Here is a 24,966-nt window from a genome sequence, read left to right on the forward strand (position 1 = left end):
GCATATATAATTAAAGATGTGTTGGCAAAAAAAATATATAATCAAAGTTGTTTTATCGAAAATTCTTACTTGGGCTCCCCTGACCAGTGACCACCATTGTGCTTTTGTTGATGTCAATGAGTTGAACCATGACTCTGGGCCACATTGTTTAGCGGTTTTCCACAAGGACATGGACCGCTGATTTCAGGATGATCAATTCAACCTAGTTTTTACCACCGATATTCTTGACTGTGAGTTTTTTTTTTTGATAAGCATTCTTGACCGGGAGTGATTACTAGTAACAACAAGACAAGCAATTTAAATGGTGAATAACCAAGTGTTTTTTTTTTTATCGTGAATCGGACACTATATAAAAGCATACAAAATTTACTAACAATAGAAATTAACTGAGACATATTCTATAAATAATGTATAATGACAGACCCCAAACTACCCCTTCCCCATACACCACAACATATTCAAAAAAGTAAACCATATATCAAAATTTGTAAATATAGTATACTGGCAGATGGATCTTAGGATGCAATTAAAACATTGAATGACATGAGCTATAAAATAATGGGGGAGTAGAGTACATATTCTTAATCTTGGTAAGACTTTCCAGCTTCAATGAGGATAGCCTTGGTCTTGTTAACAAGATCTTGCATCTGTTCCCTTGAATGCAACGGTGCTGGATACACCCAAAGGCAATCTAACGCTCCATCTCTAATGGTATGAAACATGGCAATAGATGGGCCCACACCATGAACAGAAGCACAACCCATATAGTCTTCTAACCCAATCTCTCTGTACTTCTCGCCACCATCATCGATCACGGTGTCCTCAAAAACAGATATTATGGATGTTCTTAGTGAAGATGATGAAGTTAAACCAGGGTTCTCAATGGCCTTGCACATGAGAAAGTTCATGTCAGCCATGTCTGAAAAGTGCTTCCCGTTGTTTTTAGCGTTTGCAAAAGCTCCATAGGTCCTCTTGGCTAGTTCCCAAAGACTTTCCCCTCCTTTCATCACGTGGTTGTTGAGAATGGCAGAGTGATAAAAACCTATACAGTAGTCAAACGTGCTTTCTTATCAATCAAATTGCACAATTAAATGCTTATGTAACATTTTTCTTCTGTCTACATTTTTCTTTTACCAAATTAAACTTGGAAATGAAATTTTGGATTAAAGGTAAGATTTTGTTTACGAAAATTACTAACATTCTTTTTAACACATTTTTTAATACTCTTTTTTATTAATTAAAATTTTTGTGAGGCCCATTAAATTATATGGCTTTAGTCCAAAGTTGGTAAAATCTACATAAATTTTAATCAATCAAAGGCGTGAAAGAGTGTTGCAATTTCTCATACTTTATACTTATTATATTGATCAATTTTTACTCAATTTAAAAAAAATATAACAATTTTTACTCAATCATAACATGTAAGTTGAAATATCAAAACAGTAGTTGTAACGTAGATAGATTTGTATTTTTACTTTGGTGCGTGAGTCGCTTTGCTTGAATATGAATGCATTTATGTTGCTTCTAATGTTACCAAAAGATTACGTTCAAAAAAAATGTTACCAAAACCCTCTGTACGGAGTATGTGTTATTTCAATTAAAAATCACTTATATAAAATTATAATTTATCTATAAAAAATTATAATTGTTATATTTATATATTTTCTAATTGAATTGTTGAGACATAGAATGATACATTATTTTAAGGACTCATGATTTCAAATTTTCAATCCTAACAAAAGACACAAAAGCTTTGTATGCTTGGTTTCGGGTTGGCATTTTCCTTACTCATGAGAGACTTGTTTTTAGTTTTTACTAGTATTTTTTCAATTATATAATATTCATTTTCTTAAAAAAAAAGACACAAAAGCAAACAATTAATGCATTTCAATGGAAGACGTACGTCCTAGGAAGTCGAAACATAAAAAATATGCAAAGTTTTGAATGGAGCATTTATAACGGTGGATCATTTCAATTTCAATATGACGCGCAACTCCTTCTTCTCTTTGAACTGTATGAATGAATGGTTATGGTCTGTGGTACTAAACTGCGCCATTAACGAGCTGTTGGCATTTTTTTGTCGAAAAGTTGTTGGGTATCAGAATTAAGTAGGTATGTGGAATAAATGACCTGAGAAGTACTCAAATTCTATGTGACTTGAGATGTTAACTGGACCGGCAAAAAAACAAACAAGAACTAAAGAAAGAGAATAATGCGATCAACCTGACATACTTAAGATTGGTAGCTAGCTCAGGAAAATAGTAAACCATTTTTTCCTTTTTAAGAACAAATATGATAAATAATAATTATAATATAAATAGATAAAAGAAAAAGTAGTGAAGAATAGAGTGAAAATATCAAAATTCTGTTTAAATATCTAAAACTAGTTGTGAACAATAGAAATTGAAATATTTTCAATCTTTTTTTGGTAAGTAATATTTTCAATCTAATCCACCCTTGAACTTTTTTTTTTAATTTTATAAAAAGCAATTATATTGGGTTTATAAATTAAGTAATAGCAAAATATGTACTACTCAAGACTCAAGAGTGTTTGTCACCTACCATGGTTATCTTTATTTCTATCATTAGATAATAAATATTCAAAATTTAAAGTAATAATAATAATTTTACGTGAAATTCTAACATAGAAAGTACGTGGTATAAGAAGATGTACCAAAATTGTGAGGTGTGAGAGGTGGGTCGAGACTTGAACGGCAGTCAGTGAGGGTGATGACCCCGTACTTCTTGCTACTACTCCTTGTGCTATGGGCAGCCATCAGTCCCGCAGCACCTAACGCTCCACATAGTTTTATCTTGCTCCGCTCGCAACCCTAAAATCAAAAAAAAAAAAAAAACTTAAACAAGTTAAACCATGTCATTTGTTAAGAAAAACATTTGTGACTAAAAAATGTATATTAATATATGTTCGAGATTGAGCTTACAGCCATAACCCGCTTGGTATCAGTGTGGTTGAGCTGCAATCTCACAACTTGAGAAAACCTGTCGGTTTTGGTGTCGTGAAATTTCAAATTTGTTAGCCTGAGAGAGTTCACCGAGTAACTAAGCACGTCGATACCACGGGCCCACATGGGTTTCTTCGCCTTCCCTCCCGGCACCAGATCTTCAATCGCCAAACTAACTTCCCCTTCAGGAACCACCTCCTCCTCCGCCTCCATCACCACAAGCAGCTCTCGGAGCAGCGACGCCGCCGTCGTACGGTCACACGCGGCCACGTGAAGCCGCAACACAACCACAGAGGCGGTTGCGTCCGGCATCGCGTAAACGCTCGCCACAAACATATCGGCACTCGGATCGCGCCACGTGTTCCGGTTGAGCTCGTGTTCCATGATCCGGTGGAAGGGGGAAACGCCGTCGTCGTTTTCATTTCCGGCGAGGATCTTCGCGCCGTCGTGGGATTCGATCGTGATGGAGGAGGTAGGGGAGGTTACGAAGGAGAAGGTGGTGGCCTCCGTGGTTGAGTGATGGATCCTTGACCTGAGGATAGGATGGGAATTTTGTAGTTTGCGGAGGGCAGTTTGGAGATTAGAGATGAGTGGGGGTTTTGAGGTTAGCAGAGCTAGCACCGCGATTCCGGTGCCGCCGCGAACTCCTCTGCACCAGCTGCATTCTGTGCCACCAACTGTTCGACATTTGGACTCAACCGCCTCAACTGACATTATTACTCTCTGATTTGTTTGTTGTGCAATACCATGCCAATGCCATTGGTTGTTATTTATACGCATCATGTTCTGCTATTGGTTGTTTATTATTTGTTTTTATTTTTTTCTTTATTCATATTAAATTAGTGGGATTTTGTTAAGAGTCCAATTCATATATTCAATTCTTTCTCCCGTTGTTAATATATACTATAAGAATTAAGATGCATCTTAGTTCTTTTTATAGGAATTATATTAAATTTTATATGAGATTAATTTCTATGCACCGACGGTGTAAAAAGTTTTACACCATCATTCAATCACAACCTTCCATTTTCTATTTTTAGATATTATTAAATTCAAAATTAATTGTAAGCTAACAAAATAGAGGGACGTGATTGAATGATGGTGTAAAACTTATTTACACCGTCGGTGCATAGAAATTAATTATTCTTAACAATATTACTCTTATTTAATTATGAAATATCACATTAATTATTATATCTCTCATTTCCACTCTTTACTCTTCATGACTTTTTTTTATTGAAAATTGAGTTATGATTGACAAATTTCAGAAATTCACGAGTATTTGAGAATAAATTAAATCAAATTAACCAACTTTTTTAAAGGGGGTAAAATAGTTAGTGTGAGAGTTAATGAAAATTAAACCGTTTCCAATACAAGGAACTGCTGTTTGTTTGCATTGTCTTTTTCAATGGAATTATTGCTTTATAAGCAATTGATTATTAAGCCAAAAAAATGTGAAAGAATCAATAATATTGATAATATCTCTTTATGGCCTTGACTATGAGATGACATTTATTCCTATTGATTCCCTTAGCTGAAAATAACGAAGTTTCTCGTAATGAGACAGAGAGAGCTCCATTCATGTGGTATCCATAATACTACTCCTCTCATATTCTTCATCAAAGCTCATAGGTGATAAAACATGACAATCAAGTGTGTTTGACCAAATTCAAGTTAGACTGGTTTTCAAGTGAATACATGTTTACACTGAGAGGTCATGCAAGCCATGAAAATTTGCAAATGAAAAGTGCACACTCAGGTATGAAATGGAGTCAAAATTTATAGCTCTTGAAATTGCAGGTCAAAAACTGAATGATTAAGATGACCAATGGTTTATTCACCATTGTGGAGGTGAACATAAGCATACCATAAATATTAATCTTGATTGAGCTAACAACAATGCCTATAGTGGCAAGAGAAAACACATGCAGATGAGGCATGATATTGCTAAACACCTGATAAAAGATGGTGCAATCTCACTTGATTATTTGAGAAGTGAGAAAAAACTTGTGGATCTCGGTGCTAAGGGATTAGCCAGGAAGTTGTCTTGAATGTGTCGAGGGGGATGAGCGCCTTGAGTGGAGGAACGTATGGTGGATACTCATTTTGTGGTCAAACGAAGCCATGCGAAGACTCCTATACACTACATCTCATCCCTATGGCGTGCGGTAGTGCTTGATGTGAGGTTATGAGCTAAAATTTCATTTGATACATGATGTATCTGCAGAGCTCATAACAGATACATAACCCAATGTTTGGGTGGTGCTAAGAGACGCACTTGATGTATCTGCACATCTGATGATTGGTACATAGCCCATTGTTTGGGTGGTGCTATAGAGACACACTTGATGTATCTATGTGAGTGTGAAGGTCTAGACCACCTTCTATGAAAGACTTTGACAATCTTTCTAGAGCACTCATGAGCGACCCAAGGTGAATGAAAGGCCTAAATGTGAAAAATATATTATCCTGGAGCCTTTGCGATTTTGAAAGTTAGGGGCGTGTTGTGGGGGTCTTGTCTCGAGTCCATTAAATTCAAGAGAAATTCACTTACTGGACTTGTGGCATTGCCTCACTTCACTACGTGTTAATTCAATCCTCTGGACATTAGCACTTCAGCTCAAACCCTTCTATTGCCCATAAATTCCTTTCTTCCTTGCCCAAAAGAAAACATTTGTTCTCATTGCTCATAAATTCTTCTATCACGATTTAATTTTCATTTGTGGGGGATTGTGAGAGGTAATGAAAATTAAACTGTTTCCAATACAAGTAACTGTTGTTTGTTTACGTTGCCTTTTTCAATGGAATTATTGCTTTATAAGCAATTGATTATTAAGCCAAAAATGTGAAAGAATCAATAATATTGATATCTCTGTATGGCCTTGACTATAACGGTTGATGGCATTTATTCCTATTGACTCCCTTTGCTGAATATAAAGAAGTTTCTGGTAATGAAACAGAGAGAGCTTCTCCATTCATGTGGGATCCATAATATTACTCCTCTCACATTCTTTCTCTATTGACAACTCTATTCCTTCTAGGCAATATTTTTGTGAAAGCTCCATACAATCTGTCTCGAGTGCACGGACTAAATCATAGTTGTGTAAACCCTTGGGGCAATACCGGCAGTTAGGATTTGCACCGAGATCCGCCGGATATTTTGCTTCAAGGCAGTGGTTTGCCACGGCACAACAATTTCCTCTCAATTTCCAACAATTAGTTGGTTCTTAATTATATTAATTAAAAGGTAAGAGAGTAGTGTAGTACAAGCATCTCATATTCTAATTTTTTTTCTTTCCCTTCTTATCTATGATTAACATTATTAATTTAGTTAAAGAATCTAGTGATAAATATCTATCAACTACTATTATTGTTTTATTAAAAGAAAGATAACCACAAAATTTATGTGATAACATATGGTGTCAAATTTTAAATGGAAGCATTTATTCCAAGTTCAGCAGAAGAAATGCGGTGGAAATACAAGTGATGTACTGAAATGATCGAGTTGATAGCGCTGCGCGCTGGTTTGGGGGAGACATTGGGAGGTAGAGCAGTAGAATAGCCTTTAATGTTACATTAATTAACTCTGCTGTTTGGCTCATGAATCAAAAAACCATTCATGCTTCCATATCTCTCAGTAAATGTATCCATCAACCAACCATATGCGGTTTGCTGATTTTGCTTCTCATCTTTGTTGCACATGCATCCTGAACATCGCGGTTGCAGATAATATCATTAAATTGTGGGAGTAGCATTTACTCAACTTATCTTCTGCTGTTAGAAGTAATATTGCAAATGAATAATTTTATTTCTAACTTCTGTTTGGCAATAAAGTTTTTCTTTGATTCAAAAGAGAAATATTAGTTACAACTTACTCTCTTTAGTGTTTAGATGCCCAACAGCCCAAGTGAGTCATTATAACCATTGATTATTTTATCAACCTTTTGAAATAAATTATTATTATTAATAGTGATGATGACTTACTTTACTCATTTTTATTTTTTATTTTTTGACTTACTTTACTCATTAAAGCAACACTCACATTTTAAAAAAACCAAACTATTTTGTTTTAACTTCCCTACTTTTTATGGTGTGAATTTATGAGACTCTTATATTAGCGAGTGCATTTCTTATTTGCATAAATCTAATGTGTTTTTTACTGATGAAAAAATAGTGCTTCATTTGTTCCTAATTAACATTTTAAAGAAGAAATACATATTTATGAATGTAATTAATTTTGTTAATTTTTAGAAAATAATATTTTTTATCGTTTATAATGTATTTTACATTTATTTATATATTGTTCCCAATTACTTGAAAAATATCAATTAATACTCTTTTAAAATTCAAGGTGGATATATAGATATATAAGTATAATTTTTTTCCATCAAAATAGACTGTTGATAAGAAATGAAGCGAGTATTATAAATGAGGAATTAAATTCAAAAAGATCATTGTTTTAGTCACCTTTAAGAGGTTGTCTAAATGACCCTAGGTAAAAAATGGGTTAAATCACCCAAGTCTAGGTGTTTCAATGTAATTATTACATTTGTCTTTAAAAAAATCCAACTCATATTACACGTGTCATCATAGAATCCAACTCATTTCATTATTCATTTTATTCTTCAAATTAGTTTATTAAATAATTTATTTATACTTTGAACCCATCAATTAGAATAAATTACACAAAGAACCTCTTTCTCCTAAAAAAAATCAATAACCCTAATCTCCAATTTTGAATATTCTGTTTCAATTTAGTATAAAATTTCCACCATCCCCACCATTGATAATCACTATAGCGGAAAATGCAAGAATAATAAAATTACAAGTTGTTCTTAAGAAGAAAAACATGCATCTCTGGCACAAAAATGTGGTGAAGGCGTAAAACAACAAGATGCATAATTCATATATCTGATTAACTTGACATGGATTCACATGAAAAGTCAACGACGAATAAAACAACCAATTTGAAATATTGTTATTACAATAATTCAACCTAAAATTTCCGGTGATTATCAATGGGACTTTTGTTCCTAAATTGAAACAGACATTCAAATTGGGAATTAGGGTTCTTAGTTTTTTTTGGGAACAGAGGTTCGTTAGTAGGTTTTCTTAATTGAAAGGTTCAAGTATAAATAAATTATTTAATAAAATGAATATGACGGAAAAAAAAATGAAATAAGTTGGATTCTATGATAATACATGTAACATGAGTTAAAAAAATTTAATCACATATGTTTTTTTTTAATGAAAAATGTAATAATATCATTGGACCACTTAGGCTGGGGTAATTTAACCCATTTTTTACCTAGGGTCATTTAGACATCCCTTTTTTTAAAGGTGCATCACCTTTAATGTGAAGAAATTATAATCCCGTCTAATTTTTTTTTCCTGGTGTACTAATATATTCTAATGTAAGGTTTTTTTGATACATCGAAAAATAACAACTACAGGCTAAACAGACGATCCATCCAAATAAGGTTCTCTAATTCCAACTCTGGTTCTTGAACCTGACAGAAGGCCATGGATGGCATGTTCGCCCCTTTCCGAGCTAACTAGTCTGCCGGTTTATTACACTACCTGCCAACCCAAACGAGGGAAACTACCCACTGTCGTCTAAGAATTCCCACAATTTCTTCCAGGATTGGCATGAATTGTCGACTCTCCTCATCACCTAACGCATATGGATTAGGTCCTTGCAGTCAAGGTTACAAATAACTACTATGTACCCAACATCCCAGGAAACTTGTACGTAGTCCGTGGAGCAGCGCCATCGCTTCTGATAATAAAGGATTTCCGTCGGGACGGAAGCCATGAAACCCAGTCACCCAACAACCCTGAGAATCACGAATTAAGCCTCCAAATCCCATACTCTGATCCGCAAGGTTGCAGCTTCCATCCACACACAGATTGATCGTGCCTTCTGGCGGAAGCTCCCAACGAACACCCATCTAATTTCTCTCATCCAATCCATCTTCACTGTCAAAGACGCTAACCATCCAATTCATCATGCTCCTGGAAAATCTTTCTCCAAGCCTTGTGAACTGTCCATGGCGTCTCTTCGAAGAGCATAGTATTCTGCCACTTCCAAATCCCCCAAATACAAGCAAGGAAGCGAGTTATATTTCCCCCTTGCAACTGACTTCTGATCCAATCTCCGCTATCACTCCCTGAAACCCTGGCCAACTCAACGCTCCTGCCATTAGCCAGATTTGTCTTGAGTGGGGACAATCCCTGAGGCAATGAAGAATATTCTCTTCCACCGCCGAGCACCGTCCACAACTCGCCGAGGCCGCAATATTCTAATGTAAGTTACGACTATAACCTTTTGATGAGTGAGAATTTTTTTTCTTTTTGATAGAGTCCAGCTAAAGAGTTGGGCTAATTATTAGGGTAGACCAGTTGAATATCACAAACAGGCTGGGGCACATAATGATTGGAAAACCGGTCACTTTATTGAGATGGAAAAATTGTAAATATGTTTGGATATAAATATTTTTTTTGTGAAAAATATGTTTTTCTTAATGCAGCAGCTTTGTTAAGATGGAAAAACTGTATTGCATTCCAACATTTGCTTTTGATGCAGCTTGAGCCTTTTCTTTTTGCGGGCATTATCGAAATCATTTTCGCTTGGACATACGTAGAGTCCTCACATGAGCTTCTCTTTTTATTATTTTTTGCCTTTGAATTTTTTCTAATCCCAATTTTTTTTTTAGAGTCGTGGCTTCTGGAACCCTCTTATTTTTTTTAAGAAAGCTGAATTTATTATCAAAGAAAGAGAATTACAAACGAAGCAGTAGGCTTGAGAGTTTAAGAAACCTACTGCCAAAAATACCAAGGACAGAAGAATAAACTAGGCTAACAGAAAAAAGAAACTAGAGCTAACATGAAAAGCAAGACAGAAAGCCGGAAAGAAAGACAGAATAAGGAGCCTTCTCCTAGCAGCAAGAAACAGGTCCAACAAGAGACGCAAGCACCAAACACTTGAGCTCGCAACCAGTTATTACAGCATCCATAGATTAAACCACTGAAGCAAGGAGAAACTCCACGAGGGGGGAGCTGCGATCGCAACCCTGTTTTGCTAAGGTATCAGCTAGAGAGTTAGCTTCTCTAAAAATGTGAGAGACACCAATGCAAGTTACTTCAGACATGAGACAGTCAATCAAATTCAGATCATTCATAAGCTTCCAAGGACGATTCGATTTGGTCGTTACCCACCCCACCGCAAGAGTAGAATCACTTTTGATCAAAATGTGCTTGAAGCCATGATTTTTGCAAAATAAGAGAGCATGAAGAATAGCTTTTACCTCAGCCACATAGGCCCAAGTAGATCCAACAGCACAAGAAAACCGACCCACAATGGTACTATTTGCATCTTTTAGAACTCCACCTATGCCACTCACACCCGGATTCCCACGAGAAGAGCCATTTACGTTGAACTTTAGACAACCAGGTGGGGGAGGGCACCAATCAGCAGAGCGAACTTTAGGGGCAGCAGCAACTTTGACCCTAATCTTCTCAAAATGCTGGGAAAAGTCTAGAACAGTGAAGGGGCATTCTTTCCACCAGGATTTTATCCACCACATCACTCTCATTAGGTGCAGGTCCCAAACATATTCAGCAGAAAAATCATTCTGATTAAAGACTAAATCGTTTCTAGCTCGCCATATGGACCAGAACATTGCATAGGGTATGATTTCCCACGTGATTGGATCAGATATGGCTCGAAGGGAAGACCATTCCAGTAACAGCCCTTGAATGGATGGTGGGAAGCAGCAATTTACCTCCTCACGAGCCAAAATTGTAGTCCATAACAGCCAAATTTTAGGGCAGTGCAGCATTAGATGGCTTTCCGATTCCCCTGTCAACCCACAAATATCGCATAGACCCCCATTCTCAATTGGAATCCCTCTTCTGATCAGACTTGCTTTGACCGCAACATTGCATTCCATCAATTGCCAGGTAAAGAGGACAACCTTGGGGGGAACAATCTTACGGGTCCTCTTTGGAACCCTCTTATATACACGCCCCTTCTTTCTCACTATGTATTTTTCTGATTATATTATATAAATTTGCTTATTAAAAAAAACTCTCATTGTAAACAACTTTGATATCACCACATTTCACTTTTTTTTCTCTTTTATTTTCACATACATTTTCTCTCTATTCTTTTTTTCTTTGCACATCATGTGGCAATTTTTTATCATGTCTCCCACTTCGCTATTTCTCTATATTTGGTGAGGGTGTATTGGGGGTGAAGAAACATTTTTCCTTGTTTTTAGTCTAACATTATTATTATTATTAAATACTTAATAAACTTTGGATTGATTAGATATATTGACACTTTTTTTTTTTGGTCAAAATATATTGACACTTTAGTTGCATGAAAATTGTTTGACGAGTAAGAATGTAGGATTCATGGTCCGTTGGACACTTGGACTGGTATAAAGAGACAGTGCAGTACTACAATAGCTATTGGGCGCACTGTCATAGAGCATGTTCACTTTCATCCCATGTTGAATCCAACAACAGTTTTAAACTTGCCATGTGTTCCAACTTTTTATGAATGCGCGCGAGTTGACATTCACTACGTGATGGATTCCCAATTTGCAATGTAGTATGATAAATTGCTATCAAATAAGAGAAAGAAATCTATCTACTTAATACTCTTTCCGTTCCAGAAAGTTTGTAGTTTAAGGTTTTGACACAAAGAATAAGAAAACAATAATTGATAGTATATATAATTTGACTAGATTGCCCTTATTTAATTTTACTAGTATGATGTGCAACTATTAAATTATATTTAGATAGAGAAGAATGTAATTAATAAAGAAGAGTTGTGATTAGTTAATATGAAATGTGATAAATGAGAGAAAATATATTAAATAAGGGTATAGATTTAAAAAATTAACAAAAAAATACATTAACTTTCTAAAACAACATTTTAGAATATTAAAAAAATATCCAAAACAACAAACTTTCTAAAATAGATGTAGGATTACATTTAGTATCCACATGTTTAGTATCCACATGTTTAGACTGTTTAGTGCACGACTATAATAGTTTCTAAGATTTTATGCCTTTCCTTATCCTTTCCAATTTTTTTTACATGTAACAAATTAAGGACGAATCTTACACTACATTCGAACTCCTTCAGGAGTTCTTTCGCTAAAATGACAACTTCAAAGCATTTTAAAGAGCGTATGAAATTAAAAGGATAAATAAAAATTGGCGAATGAGTTGGAGTTTTAAGTCTATGTTTTTGCTGCGCCTAGTTCTCCTTGTGGCCAAATTAATTATTTTGAATTTTTGGACAATCGAACATCTTTACCATTAGATAGGATATGATTAACTAGACGTGGGGAAGGTGGTGGTGGTGGCCGGATGGAGAGAGGAAGAAGAAGGAGGAAGGAGGAAGGAAGAGAAGAGAAGGACCAAAAATGATTTAAGAAAATTTTGAACAACTGAAATTGGTTGAGGGCGAAATGTAGGAATTTCCGCTGCTCAACCTATGAGTGGCTTACGAATCCAGTTCTATGCTTAGAGGGAATATAACTTCCTGTGAGGTGCAGCAGCGGTGTGTGATAGGGAGTGTTAGGGAGAGTAAAAGCTCGGAACAGGTTTTGCTTTTGCTCCACCCAGGCTCTGTTTTGTGTCTGCGATTTTGGTGGAAATTATATAGGTTCAGGGACTGTTGTTTTTTGGTTTAAATTTAATTTCTGTTGTATTCTTTTGTTTCTTTTGGGTTGAGATACCCTAGTATCTCTCCTATTAATATATTCATTATTGGCTTTCCAAAAAAAAAGAAATTGATGTGAAAATACTAGATGAACACCAATATTTGACTAGGATTGCCACATTGTCTGGTGATTAGGCAAAAAAAAAATGTCAAATATGTTTTATGGCCTCATAAGAACTAATTTAACTCAAGTAAGAACTCTCAAATACCAAAATAGAGAAAAATATTTTTCAGTGATCATTTTAGATTTGAGTATATAAGTCAATGACAAAAAACATATTTAACCCTTAAGTTAACTGGCAATTAAGTTCGAATAATACGTTTTTTCTCCCATAAAATAGGGAATATTGATTTCAGTCCCCTTTAACTTTTTTTATTGATTTGGTCCTCGAAAATAGCGAATTATTGCATTTGGTCCTTCCATTCATTTTTGTGGTGGTATAAATCGTCACTAACACATTTTGTGCATTAAACGGTCACAAAATGTGTTAGTGGTGGTTTAAACCGTCACAAAAATGAATGGAGAGATAAATTCAATAATTCGTTATTTTATGGATTAAAATCAATAAAAGAATTAAAGGGAACTAAAACCAAGAAATTAATTTTCAAAAAAAAAAAACCCAATAAATTCAATATTTTAAAGAGACAAAAAATATATTTATCTCAATTTTGAAAGTTACAGCTTTATCTTCTTATCCACTTGCGTGAAAATATTTGAATTAATTTAAATTTGGGAAGTAACAATATAAAAAATCACATTTGATCATTAATAATTAAATTTAACGGTGGTGGTTTTTCTCATTCAAAAACATTATTCACATAATCCCTTAAGCTTACATTCTTCTTCAATTAAAACAACTCTTCTACCTATTTCCCTTTAAAAAAAAAACTCTTCTACCAATTTCAAAAAAAAAAAAACCTCTTCAACCAAACTATGTTTTGCTTTCCCTTATTTAACTAGACCCCATGATTAGCATGCAAATGAAAAGATGATATGATAATTAACTAACAAGATAAGATATTTCAAAGGTGGCCCCTAATATGCACCCCCTTTAGAGTGATGTAATTTTACACCACTTTTTTTAACGTGCTATAATATGTCAACATATCTTTTTTTAAACAAATTTAATATATAACAAATTTTTAATGATATTTTTTTGTAAAAAAAAAATAATGTGTTGACCTACTATATAACCGGTCAAAGTAAGTGGTATAAAATTACACCGAATGATGCATATTAGGTGAACCCTTAAAAAAAGGAAAAGTTTAATACAGTTTCTTTTTCAAACAATAGATTTTCAGATAATTTTTTAAAAAATAAAACTATTTTGACCGAGCTTAAATTCGTCTTGCGATAGGGTCGCCTAAAACATAGAAGAAAAAACTGAAAAACTAACAATTTTTTTTATCCAAATCATATCCTATTTTTTATCTACGTCATCCACTTATCCCTCCCTTGAAATTTCACTCTATAAATAATGGCAATGCATACCTCTCATTCTTCATACTCACTATGATCAAATTCTGTTAATTTTCCATGAGAGTTCATACCACGCAAATTTGATTTGATCTTTCTTTCTTGGTTATTGCTTTTGATTTTTATAATGGTTCTCTCAAAGTCCCTTACCATCTTTGTGGTGGTGGCTTTCTCCATTAGTGTGTCACTAATCAACAATGGCGTTGAAGCGTTTCATAAAATCTACCCGCATCTTCAATCTGTTTCAGCGGTTTCTGTGAGCGGAATGCATAGAACTGGATACCATTTTCAACCTCCTAGGAACTGGATCAACGGTTCGTAAATAACCCTCTTATTTACTTCTTAATTCATACTATTTTTAACCCTTTATTTGTTGCATTTTGAGTGCAGTTGCCAATTTGTTCTGTGATTCTTTTATCTTGTAAGGTCCCTTAAAATTTGCATTAGGAAAAAAACTCAACCAAGATATGTGTGTTTAGATTTCTATTAACAATGCTTAATTAGAAGCACTTTCAACTAAAATTCATGTCGCACAGTTTTAGAATGAAAATACTAGCTTTCAAATATATTTAACTGAAATACAAACACACATAACATGTGATATTTACACTAGAAACAACATAGAGAAACTTTAACTGTGATTTGCTGTCAATGTCAAAAGCGCATGTGGGGAGTTTTGATTGGTGTGAAGAATTGCGAAAATGTATTTTTTTTTCTTTGAAATCTGTTGATTTGATAAGACAAATTGGGTTGTGATCAGTGGCGGATCCAGGACCCCGGGGTTAGGGGGTTCAAATTTTTCAAATGAGCACATCGATAGAAATATAATTAAAAACAACTGTAATATGTTAACACCTTGATCATTAGGATGATATGTTGTAATTCTGGGTCGCAATCCAGGATCCGATGGCAACTCATTTAGATTTACTTCAATAGGAGGAACTTGTTGTTGTGATGAGCTTGATCCACATTGCTCACTTGATGACCTTGCTCTCTTTATTAAAAATTTATCCATGACCTTCACAAGATAGAGTAGACTTAAATTAGATTCATTCATGACAAACTTGAGCAATTTGAAAACATTTCCATTCAAATTCCAATCTCAAACCAATTACTAAATCAAACCATTTAAATCAAACCAATTACTCTCATGTAAATCAAACCAATTACTCTCAAACCAATTACTCCCATTTTAAGCAATTACTCCCATTTTAAGCAAACTAGTGTATGTAAAATACAATATCAAATTATCAATATATCATCTAATCATCCCAATATCCCAGCCAACAATTCAACATTCAACAATTGACAAATTCAACATTCCATGTTGGAAGTCCTTAATTGCTGCCTAGAGGCTCAGCTTCAAAGAGAGCAGAAAACCCCTTAATTGCTGCCTGGCATCTATCTGAAACATAGAGGTTGGCAAACACAGAGGAAGAGATTGAAATCTAGGATGTCTTGTTATGCCTTGCTCTCAGATTTTATTGAAGCCAAAAAGAATAGAAGTGCGTTATATAGGATCTGTAAGTGGGAAGGTTTTTACATAAGGTTGTATAGAGGACATAAGATTCAGACTTTGTTTTAATAATCAATTCTTGACGAACAGACAAACGTTTTGGTTTGGTTTGTGTAAAATCTACAAGTTTGTTGAGCCTGCAAAAAAAAAACAAATTCAACATTCCAGCCAACAATCATCCCAATATCCCAGCCAACAATTCAACATTCAACATCCTAAAGCTCCTGGACCTGGTACTGGTAGTGCTCCTTTTGACAAATTCAACATTCCAGCCAACAATTGACAAATTGATTTCAGCAAATTCAACAATTGACAACATACACTACTTTCAAACTCAGCAAAAGGGAAAGCAAATCAAAATAATAGAAGTTAGGGTTTTCAATTTGGGGTTTTTCAATTTGGGGGTTTTCAATTCCAACCAACCTTCAAGGCTTCAAGCTTCAACAGAGAGAGAGAGAGTGGGTGGTGGCGTGCGCCGGCCGCCGGCGGTGCTGTGGTGGCGTGGCCGCGTGGTGCTTGAGTGAGGAAGAAGAAGAACCAGTCGTGACTCGTCACTCGTGAGAGAGAGAGAGAGGTAGTGAGCACTGAGCAGAGAACTGAGAGAAGGATTGTGGTGCGTGAGTGCGTCGGCTGGATCGGTGGAGGACCGGAGGTGGTGCGTCGGCTGGATCGGTGGAGGTGGTGGTCAAGAGAAGCTGAGAAGGAGAAGAATCGTTCGTGAGTAGAGAGAGACTGAGGTCTGAGAGTGAGAATGGCTGAATGAGTGCGTGAGAGAGAGTGAGGCTGCTGGGATCTAGGTGCAATTTTTTAATTTCAGGGGGTTCAAAAAAAATTACTATAGGGGGGTATGTAGGAATTTTTTTTTTCAGGGGGTTCAACTGAACCCCTGAACTCAACGTGGGTCCGCCCCTGGTTGTGATATCTGGTGTTTCAATTGCATAGATTATTAGACCAAATTTTGATGTAGAAAACATATGATAGAGGCATTTTGTAAGTGATGTAGTACACATGAAACAGCTATTTAATGACCTAAGATTTTTTTCCTTTTGCATGGCTTTCTAATAGTTCGTAAAGAATGCATGTGTCTTTGCAAATCTTCTATTGAACATCTCATCAAGTCAACCATAATTTTGATTTCAATGTGATTTTTGAATGAATGTACAAACATATACACATAAACCACCTTGTGTTAGTGTGGTGCTGTGTAGATTTTTAGTGTGGGGAGTGGGGACTGTCTATTTTGTTTGTGGAGTTCAGAGTTGTATTACCAAATCAGACTTTTTGTTGTACAAACATTGAAGATAGTGACACTGAAAAATTGATGATGTTGTAGCTTGACACCTAGTCATGCGCTTGAATATGTATATGTCATAAAGTACAAACTAAAAATCGCCCTTTTTAACTACAAAGATGTCATTGTAAAAAGTGATGCCAAAAAGTGCCTCTAGTTAACTATACATGTTGCAATCATTTATATAGTGCGCATCATCATCCTTTTCTTACATTTTTGTGCTATGAAATCAACTTATCATTAACTATGAAACTATTTTGTTGTTTAATGCCTCTTTTGGCATTGGTGTTTGATCTTTTTGCATTGGTATTAGCATAAAACAAATGTTCATTATATTTTGATTACAGTTTATAATTCTATCAATTTTCACAATACAAACAATCAAGTATTTTATTTTTACATAAAAATATGTAATTTCAATAACGTTAAATTAAAATGTTTAGTGCATATTTTCTTTGTTATTTTACAAGCCTCAGTTCTTTTACATACCTGCTTCAGTATATATATCTGAAAACTTCCACTTCTAGTGTTTGTTACCAACAATGCTACTTTGTTTTCTAATCTTATCATTGTTCCTGAACTGGTGAAATGGGCGCATCAAATCAATCACGTGCAGATCCAAATGGTGAGTGGAAACTTTTTTTTTCACGTCCAATTTTCACACCATTCATTTACTTTATGATAACAAGTTACATTGGTAAATGCCAACAATACAGGACCCATGTTCTACAATGGAGTGTACCACCTGTTCTACCAGTACAATCCCAATGGCTCTGTGTGGGGCAACATCGTATGGGCTCACTCAATTTCAAAGGACCTCATCAATTGGAAAGCACTTGAACCTGCCATTTACCCATCCAAACCATTTGACAAGTACGGGTGCTGGTCTGGGTCAGCCACAATCCTCCCGGGTAAGGGACCCGTGATTCTCTATACGGGAATCATTGATGAGAACCAAACTCAAGTGCAATGTTACGCCAAACCAGAAGACCCATCAGACCCGTTCCTCAGAAAATGGGTGAAACCTGATGAGTTTAACCCGATTGTGGTGGCTGGGAAAGGAGTCAATGGCAGTGCGTTTCGCGACCCAACAACCGCGTGGTGGAGCAAGGATGGGCATTGGAGGATATTGGTTGGTAGTAGAAGAAAGCATAGAGGGATGGCCTATTTGTATAGGAGCAGAGATTTTTTCAAGTGGGTTCGAGCTAAACACCCGATCCATTCAGCGAAAACAGGTATGTGGGAGTGCCCGGATTTTTACCCGGTTTCTTTGAAAGGGAAAGAAGGATTGGACACTTCAATGGTGGGGACTAATGTTAAACATGTGTTGAAGAATAGTCTTGACATGACTAGGTTCGAGTACTACACGTTGGGAACTTATTTTATGAATAAGGATAAGTATATTCCTGATAATACTTCAGAGGATGGTTGGGGTGGCCTTAGATATGACTATGGTAATTTCTATGCTTCTAAGTCATTTTTTGACCCTAGCAAAAACCGTAGGATCTTGTGGGGTTGGGCGAACGAATCTGATTCCAAGGATGATGATATTAAAAAGGGTTGGGCAGGAATTCAGGTATGTTACATTTATATTTGTATTTTTGCTGAACTCTGAGTGAATTTACTTGTATGTTTGGTTTTAATACTTGTTCAAATTGAAGTAATTTAAGTGTACATGTGTGTTAAAATCTTAAGGCAATTCCAAGATCGGTGTGGCTTGATTCTACTGGTAGACAATTGGTTCAATGGCCCGTTGAAGAGTTGAATAGTCTTAGAGAGAGAGAAGTTAATATGAACAATCACAAGCTTGAAAAGGGAGATCATATTGAAGTAGATGGAATAACTGCAGCCCAGGTCAGATTCTTAATTTCGCATCAATATATTAGACGGCTTGTTAATTGATAGTTTTTATGTTATGAGTTAGTGCATGTTTGAATTTTTTTTTTACAATTGATTCTAAAGTTAAAATTAATTCTGAAGAAAATGTTTTATCGTTTTTTAGGTACCAGTATTGATTTTGAATATCGTTAATGAAGAAATATAAGATAATTCAAACATACTATTAGTGAGATTACATGAATGGTGTTAGCATATAGATGTGCATATATAGCGATTTACCTTTATGTTCATAAACTAATGATAATGTTATATATAATTACAGGCAGATGTGGAAGTTACCTTCTCGTTTACAAGTTTGGATAAGGCAGAGGCATATGATCCAAGTTGGGTAAACGCACAAGATCTTTGTGCCCAAAAGGGTTCGAAAGTTGAAGGTGGGGTTGGGCCATTTGGGCTTCTGACTTTGGCTTCAGAAAATTTAGAGGAGTTCACTCCCGTGTTCTTCAGAATTTTCAAAGCTCCAGATAAGCATGTGGTTCTCTTGTGCTCAGACGCAAGGAGGTTTGTCTAATTCAAATTGGAACCATAATTTCCTATTTTCCTTCTCTCATTACTTCCTTTATTTGACCATTAATGTGTTGTTTTTGTTTTGCATTTACGAAACAGTTCCTCTTTGAAGAGTAACTTGTACAAGCCACCATTTGCTGGATTTGTGGATGTGGATTTGGAAGCAACTAAGAAACTTTCACTCAGGAGTTTGGTATGTGATAATGCAACCCCTTCCTCAATTTGGTGTATACACATAAGTTTATAACACTTGGTAGCTCCAAGCGTGGCATACTATAAATTAATGTTCTCTGATTTGATTTTTTTACCTATGACAGATTGATCACTCAGTGGTGGAGAGTTTTGCAGAAGGAGGGAAAACAAACATTTTGTCCAGGGTTTATCCACAGCTTGCAGTAACGATTCAAGCTCACTTGTGCGTGTTCAACAATGGTACTGAACCAATTATTGTGGAGAACCTCAAAGCATGGAGCATGAAATCTGCTGAGATTATTTGAACAACCAAAAATCAATGAAGGCAGAAAATAGTTAGCTAGCTTATCTTATAATTTGTGTGAAAGTTAGTGTGCTTTACTTCTATTTTATTTCAATAGATTAGGGGCTCGATTCCAAACCCCCTTAGGTTAATTAGTGGCTTATTACTTGACGTTATCTTTTATCTTTCAATGTTTTTTTATCTTTCAATGTAAATAAGATATCCGTATATATGAACTACTAAGCGAGGTTTTAGATTTATAGAACCCAGAATCACTTTTAAATTTTTGTAATAAAAATAAAATATCAAATATCTCATTTTAAAAAGTTTTGAGTAGATTATGGGGGAAATCAAATCATGGAAAAATTTGTTTTACAGTAAAACAAGTTCAATTTCCATAGCTTGGTCTATGGAGATCGATCGCTAAAAGTTTCGTGCTCTACCCGAAATTAATAAGTAAAAAACTATAATTAGTTTCAAAATAGATGATAAACATAGATCCTGTAATTGTTTGGAAACCAGATTTTTCTATTGCGTAAACATATTCACACGAGCAATGAGAGGAAAAGTACAAGGAACTAGGGTCTTCTTAACAGAAAATATTTTAGAACAATCTAATTTATGCAAACACACAAAAGTAGACGAAAGCCAATAGCAGAAAATCAGCATGGTGTGCTTAGTACATCTTAGTACATTCAACTTCTTCAATTTAAATTAAAATCAAAATTATCCTCGAGATAAACAGATCATGCAATTGCTGCTACTGAGTAATGATGATTAAACCAGCACTGAAAGTTCACTAAATTAAACCAATAATTTAATCAGATCAAAGAAAACTGCTTCTAGCAACAGCTTCAATTTCAAGTTAAAGCTACCAATTGAACTACAACATGTATATGTGTGTGATCTAACTATAGCAAGAAATGAAAGAGAGCTAGCTAGTGTGCTATGCAACCCCTTCTTCAATTTGGTGTATACACATGTTAAGTTTATTGCACTTTGGAGCTCCTAGCGTGGCATACTATAAATTAATATTCTCTGATTTGATTTTTTTACTTATGGCAGATTGATCACTCAGTGGTGGAGAGTTTTGGAGAAGGAGGGAAAACAAACATTTTGTCCAGGGTTTATCCACAACTTGCAGTAACGATTCAAGCTCATTTGTTCGTGTTCAACAATGGTACCGAACCAATCACTGTGGAGAAGCTCAAAGCATGGAGCATGAAATCTGCTGATATAATTTGAACAACCAAAGATCAATGAAGGCAGAAGATAGAGCTTATCTTATAATTTGTGTGAAAGTTAGTGTGCTTTGCTTCTATTTTATTTCAGTAGATTAGGGGCTCGATTCCATACCACCTTAGGTTAATTAGCAGCTTACTTGACATTATCATTTATCTTTCAATGTGAATAAGGTATCCGTATATATGAACAATTAAGCGACGTTTTAGATTTATAATAGAACCTAGAATCACTTTTAAATTTTTGAAATAAAAATATCAGATGTCCTGATCATTTTGAAATGTTTTGAGTAGATTATGGAGGGAAATCAAATCATGGAAAAATTTGTTTTATAGTAAACAAGTTCAATTTCCATCGCTTCGTCTGTGGAAATGCAATTGCTGCTACTGAGTACTGATAATTAAACCAACACAACACTGAAAGTTCACTAAATTAAACCAATATTTTAATCAGATCAAAGAAAACTGCTTCTAGCAACAGCTTCAATTTCAAGTTAAAGCTACCAATTGAACTACAACATGTATATGTGTGTGATCTAACTATAGCAAGAAATGAAAGAGAGCTAGCTAGTGTTCTATGCAATTCAAACAATTTCAGCTAAGATTTTCCCCAAGTCAAACTTGCCATTGTTGCATTCTATAGCATCCACTACTTCCTGAAATGCAGAAACACCGCACGGAACTACCAGGCCATTCCTCTGATCAAACCCAAATTCATCATAAGCCTTCTCCAGCAGCATCTTGAACAGAGGATGAGAAAGGTACCGGGTTGGAACCACTTGTCTCTGCCGCTCCTCCCCAACATAAATTGCAAAAAATCCAGTTGGGGTTGTCTGCTTGGTTGAGTTTTCTTCTTCCTTGTATCCCTCTAGCAAATGACCTCGGTCAGGGTCAACTCCACCCACAACCTTCACTTTTTTTGCTAGTTTCTTAATTGACACCATTTTTGTCTTTCCTAGCATTTTGTTTCCAATCCAAAAGGGGCTATAAGGAAGAAGATAAGGGGTATTGATCTTGATACATGAAGAGAGCTAGCTATGCAGAGAAATTTGGCACTCTTGTCACTTGTGCAAGGTGAAGGGATGTTTTAGCTTTATATATGGGGAAGATAATCAGGGGCGGGGGCAGGAAATTTAGATGGGGGTGACTAAAATCCAAAAGAAATATAATTTATAAGAAAATTTCAATTTTTACTCAATAAAGAAGGTGCAAAAAAAAAAACAACATAAACAGAACAAGAAAGAAGTGGTGTTGTCTAAGGTGCAATAGCAACTAGGTCATGCACGGGTGCCATACATGGTTAGGCCAATAGGATTTCACCACCTGTCAAGGTGGAAAACTGATTACCGATTGGTTTGGTTAATAGATTTTTCAAATAAAATTAAAATGAAATATGGTTATGACACTAAAGCCTTTATGTGTAGTCTCATGGATTTCTCTCTCAACCTTCTTCAACCTCTTCACTAATGAACCGCCGCCATCTCCGGCAAACCACCACAGCGACGGCCGCAGGGTTCCAGCATGGTGGTCACCTCTAGAAGGAGCACTCTCTCCCATCTGGTTAAACATCATAGAAAATAAATTGACATGATTGCAGGCAAACAACCCATCAAATAATTTATGTTCTTGATCTTTCTGAAAATTTAGTGCATGTGGGTATGACTTCTAAGGTCGCACCCAAACCCAAGTCGTTTTCTTTTTCAACCTCGCTCCATGGTCGTTTCTGCTAAGGCTTGAACGTGATGGGAGATTCTGTGGCGGTGGCGCGGTGCTCAGTTTTGGTTGCCAGTGCTTGGGGCGGGCCTGTGACGGCGCAACTTCGAGGCACGGTGGACTACAGATCTGGTTAGGGAAGGAGATCAGAAGTCTGAGAGTTAATAGTATAGGGTTGGGGTTTTTGTTTGTGGTTGTTTCTGCGTAATAATGTGTTAAAACTGGGGATTCCAAAGGAAGAAGAAGGAAGAAAAACAAATATGGTTCCAATTTTGCGCTTGAAGAACCAGATCTTGTGGTTGCGGAAGCTCCGGCGAGAGATTCAGCACCGCGACGTCTCCGTTCTGTAAATCTCTCCTGTCTAGTAATTTTGATTAATTCATCTTTGTTTCATTTTATATAGGTTTAAGATCTAATTTTAGTTTCTTTTTCATGTGTGTTTTTTAATTTGTAGATCATTACAGTTAGAGGTGAAGAGGTAATTAGAGGATGAGAAAGAGAAGGAAATGAAAAACCAGATGCAGTGGTTCGCCGGCGGCCAATGGGTTGCAAGACTTGAGAATATGGTTACAGTATGGGGATAGTAGAGAGAAAAGAAAAGAAAAGAAAGGATATTTTTGTAATCTCATTTTTTTATTTTTTTAATCAACAGGTCATCTTACCTATTATTGTGGGTAATTTATGCTCTTGCATGGTGCAAGACCTAAGGAGCACTTGCACCCTAACAGCCACCGAAAGAAGTAGCCCAACATAAGCAAAATCTCATTTGTTGAAGGCTAAAACTTAAAGAGAGTTTTTTACAAATAGTTGGTGTGCATAATTTTTTCACTTTTTCTTTTTACAAGCAAAATACAAATACCACAAATTCAATCTCATATAATCAGCCAAGTTAAGCAACAAACTGATCATGACATATGATTAAATGTTTTGGAAATTATGATTTCTTCATGAAATTAATCATACAACTTATTATATGAATTACAAATGCTTCTCATGCTCAGTGCTCCATCACCAGGTCAAAACATCAGCTCTAGGTTGCTTTGTAGGTATACATGTAACCGTGAATTGAATCCATCTCTCTCAATGGGTTTGTTGTCCCATTCAACCAAAGTTTTTGTACTTCTCATAAAAGCATCAAGTGAGAAATCCACTTCATCAGGGAACAAATAGTCTTTCTCTTCAGGGACATAACTCCATGATTCCATTTGTACTTAATTGAAGCCTCAGAAGCTATTAAGTAATAAATAATTCTATCACAATGACAAAGAAATACATTACTCCTTTTCTAAAATCAAAAGTTTTATATAGACATATTCTAGGAAGGAAAGCGTTCGAGGTAAGGGCACTGGGTCTTGGACTTTAGCGTGCAAAATTGCTTGCTAGGAATTGCATGAGACTTGTATGATGATGATGAACATGTTAAGACCTTGAAGGACTAATGGAAATGAGCCTGATATGATGCATGAAATTTATAACCATGTTAGGAAACTAAAAGGTTAAGACTTGGACAAAAAGAAATGAATGAAGTTTGGAATGTTTAGAGGACCCTTGATCTGGCCGAGTAAGCTGGACAGTCTGTACTGTTTTGGGCATAACTCCTTGGATATGAGTCCAAATTGGGTGAAACCACTTTTATTTGAAAGATAACTTAAATTGTTTCAATTCGTGAAATTTTTCATGATTTTTAGATTTCTATTATATTACAGTTTTTAATTTTAATTCTCCTTTTTCCGCTGCCGAGTAAGCTCTAACAGTCTGTACTGTTTTGGGCATAACGCCTTGAATATGAGTCCAAATCGGGTGAAACCAATTTTATTTGAAGTATAACTTAAAGTGTTTCATTATGTGAAAGTTTCATGATTTTTAGATTGCTAGTTTAATACATTTTTAAATTTTAATTCTACCTTTTTTATGCTGTTTTGTTGCCTTGAATAATATGCATGATACACATGAAGTTTATGAGTTAAGAATGCTTGATTAAAATGAGAAATTTATTATGAACATGATAAGTTAGATATTTCTTATTTTCTTAGATGTTTGAATAACATGAATGCGAATGATGAGATGACTTAATGCCTTGATGTTTGAGAGCATGAATACTTGTTGAGAACATGATTACTTGTTGAACATGATGTGGTGAACTCT

General features: G+C 35.4%; 3 protein-coding genes and 1 long non-coding RNA gene across 5 annotated transcripts; 1 reads left to right on the plus strand and 3 right to left on the minus strand.

Moving 5' to 3' along the window:
- Positions 1-335: 335 nt before the first annotated feature.
- LOC130730183 (uncharacterized) lies at positions 336-3,734 on the minus strand. Its single transcript, XM_057582125.1, has 3 exons — positions 2,943-3,734; positions 2,675-2,831; positions 336-1,042 (listed from the first exon to the last, which is right to left on the minus strand). The coding sequence occupies exons 1-3, from the start codon at positions 3,675-3,677 to the stop codon at positions 582-584; spliced, it is 1,353 nt and encodes a 450-aa protein (XP_057438108.1). The 5' UTR covers positions 3,678-3,734; the 3' UTR covers positions 336-581.
- Positions 3,735-14,224: 10,490 nt separating this feature from the next.
- On the plus strand, positions 14,225-21,224 carry LOC130730184 (beta-fructofuranosidase, insoluble isoenzyme 1-like). Of its 2 annotated transcripts, XM_057582127.1 has the most exons (7): positions 14,225-14,493; positions 17,603-17,611; positions 17,703-18,562; positions 18,682-18,840; positions 19,148-19,386; positions 19,492-19,585; positions 20,933-21,224. In XM_057582127.1, exons 1-7 carry the CDS (start codon positions 14,307-14,309, stop codon positions 21,110-21,112), a joined length of 1,728 nt encoding a protein of 575 aa, XP_057438110.1. In that variant the 5' UTR covers positions 14,225-14,306; the 3' UTR covers positions 21,113-21,224. The 2 variants fall into 2 exon arrangements, with proteins under 2 accessions (XP_057438110.1, XP_057438109.1); XM_057582126.1 differs by lacking the exons at positions 17,603-17,611; positions 20,933-21,224 and adding an exon at positions 19,710-20,163.
- On the minus strand, positions 15,389-16,739 carry LOC130730185 (uncharacterized). The gene is made up of 2 exons (XR_009016263.1): positions 16,119-16,739; positions 15,389-15,832 (listed from the first exon to the last, which is right to left on the minus strand). It is a non-coding gene; the product is annotated as an uncharacterized LOC130730185 (long non-coding RNA).
- Positions 21,225-21,583: 359 nt separating the features above from the next.
- LOC130732597 (auxin-responsive protein SAUR15-like) lies at positions 21,584-22,154 on the minus strand. Its single transcript, XM_057584608.1, has one exon. It carries the CDS (start codon positions 22,068-22,070, stop codon positions 21,693-21,695), a length of 378 nt encoding a protein of 125 aa, XP_057440591.1. The 5' UTR covers positions 22,071-22,154; the 3' UTR covers positions 21,584-21,692.
- Between the last annotated feature and the right edge of the window lie 2,812 nt (positions 22,155-24,966).

This window comes from Lotus japonicus, chromosome 1 (genome assembly GCF_012489685.1).
Source record: "Lotus japonicus ecotype B-129 chromosome 1, LjGifu_v1.2".
NCBI classification, from domain to species: Eukaryota; Viridiplantae; Streptophyta; class Magnoliopsida; order Fabales; family Fabaceae; genus Lotus; species Lotus japonicus.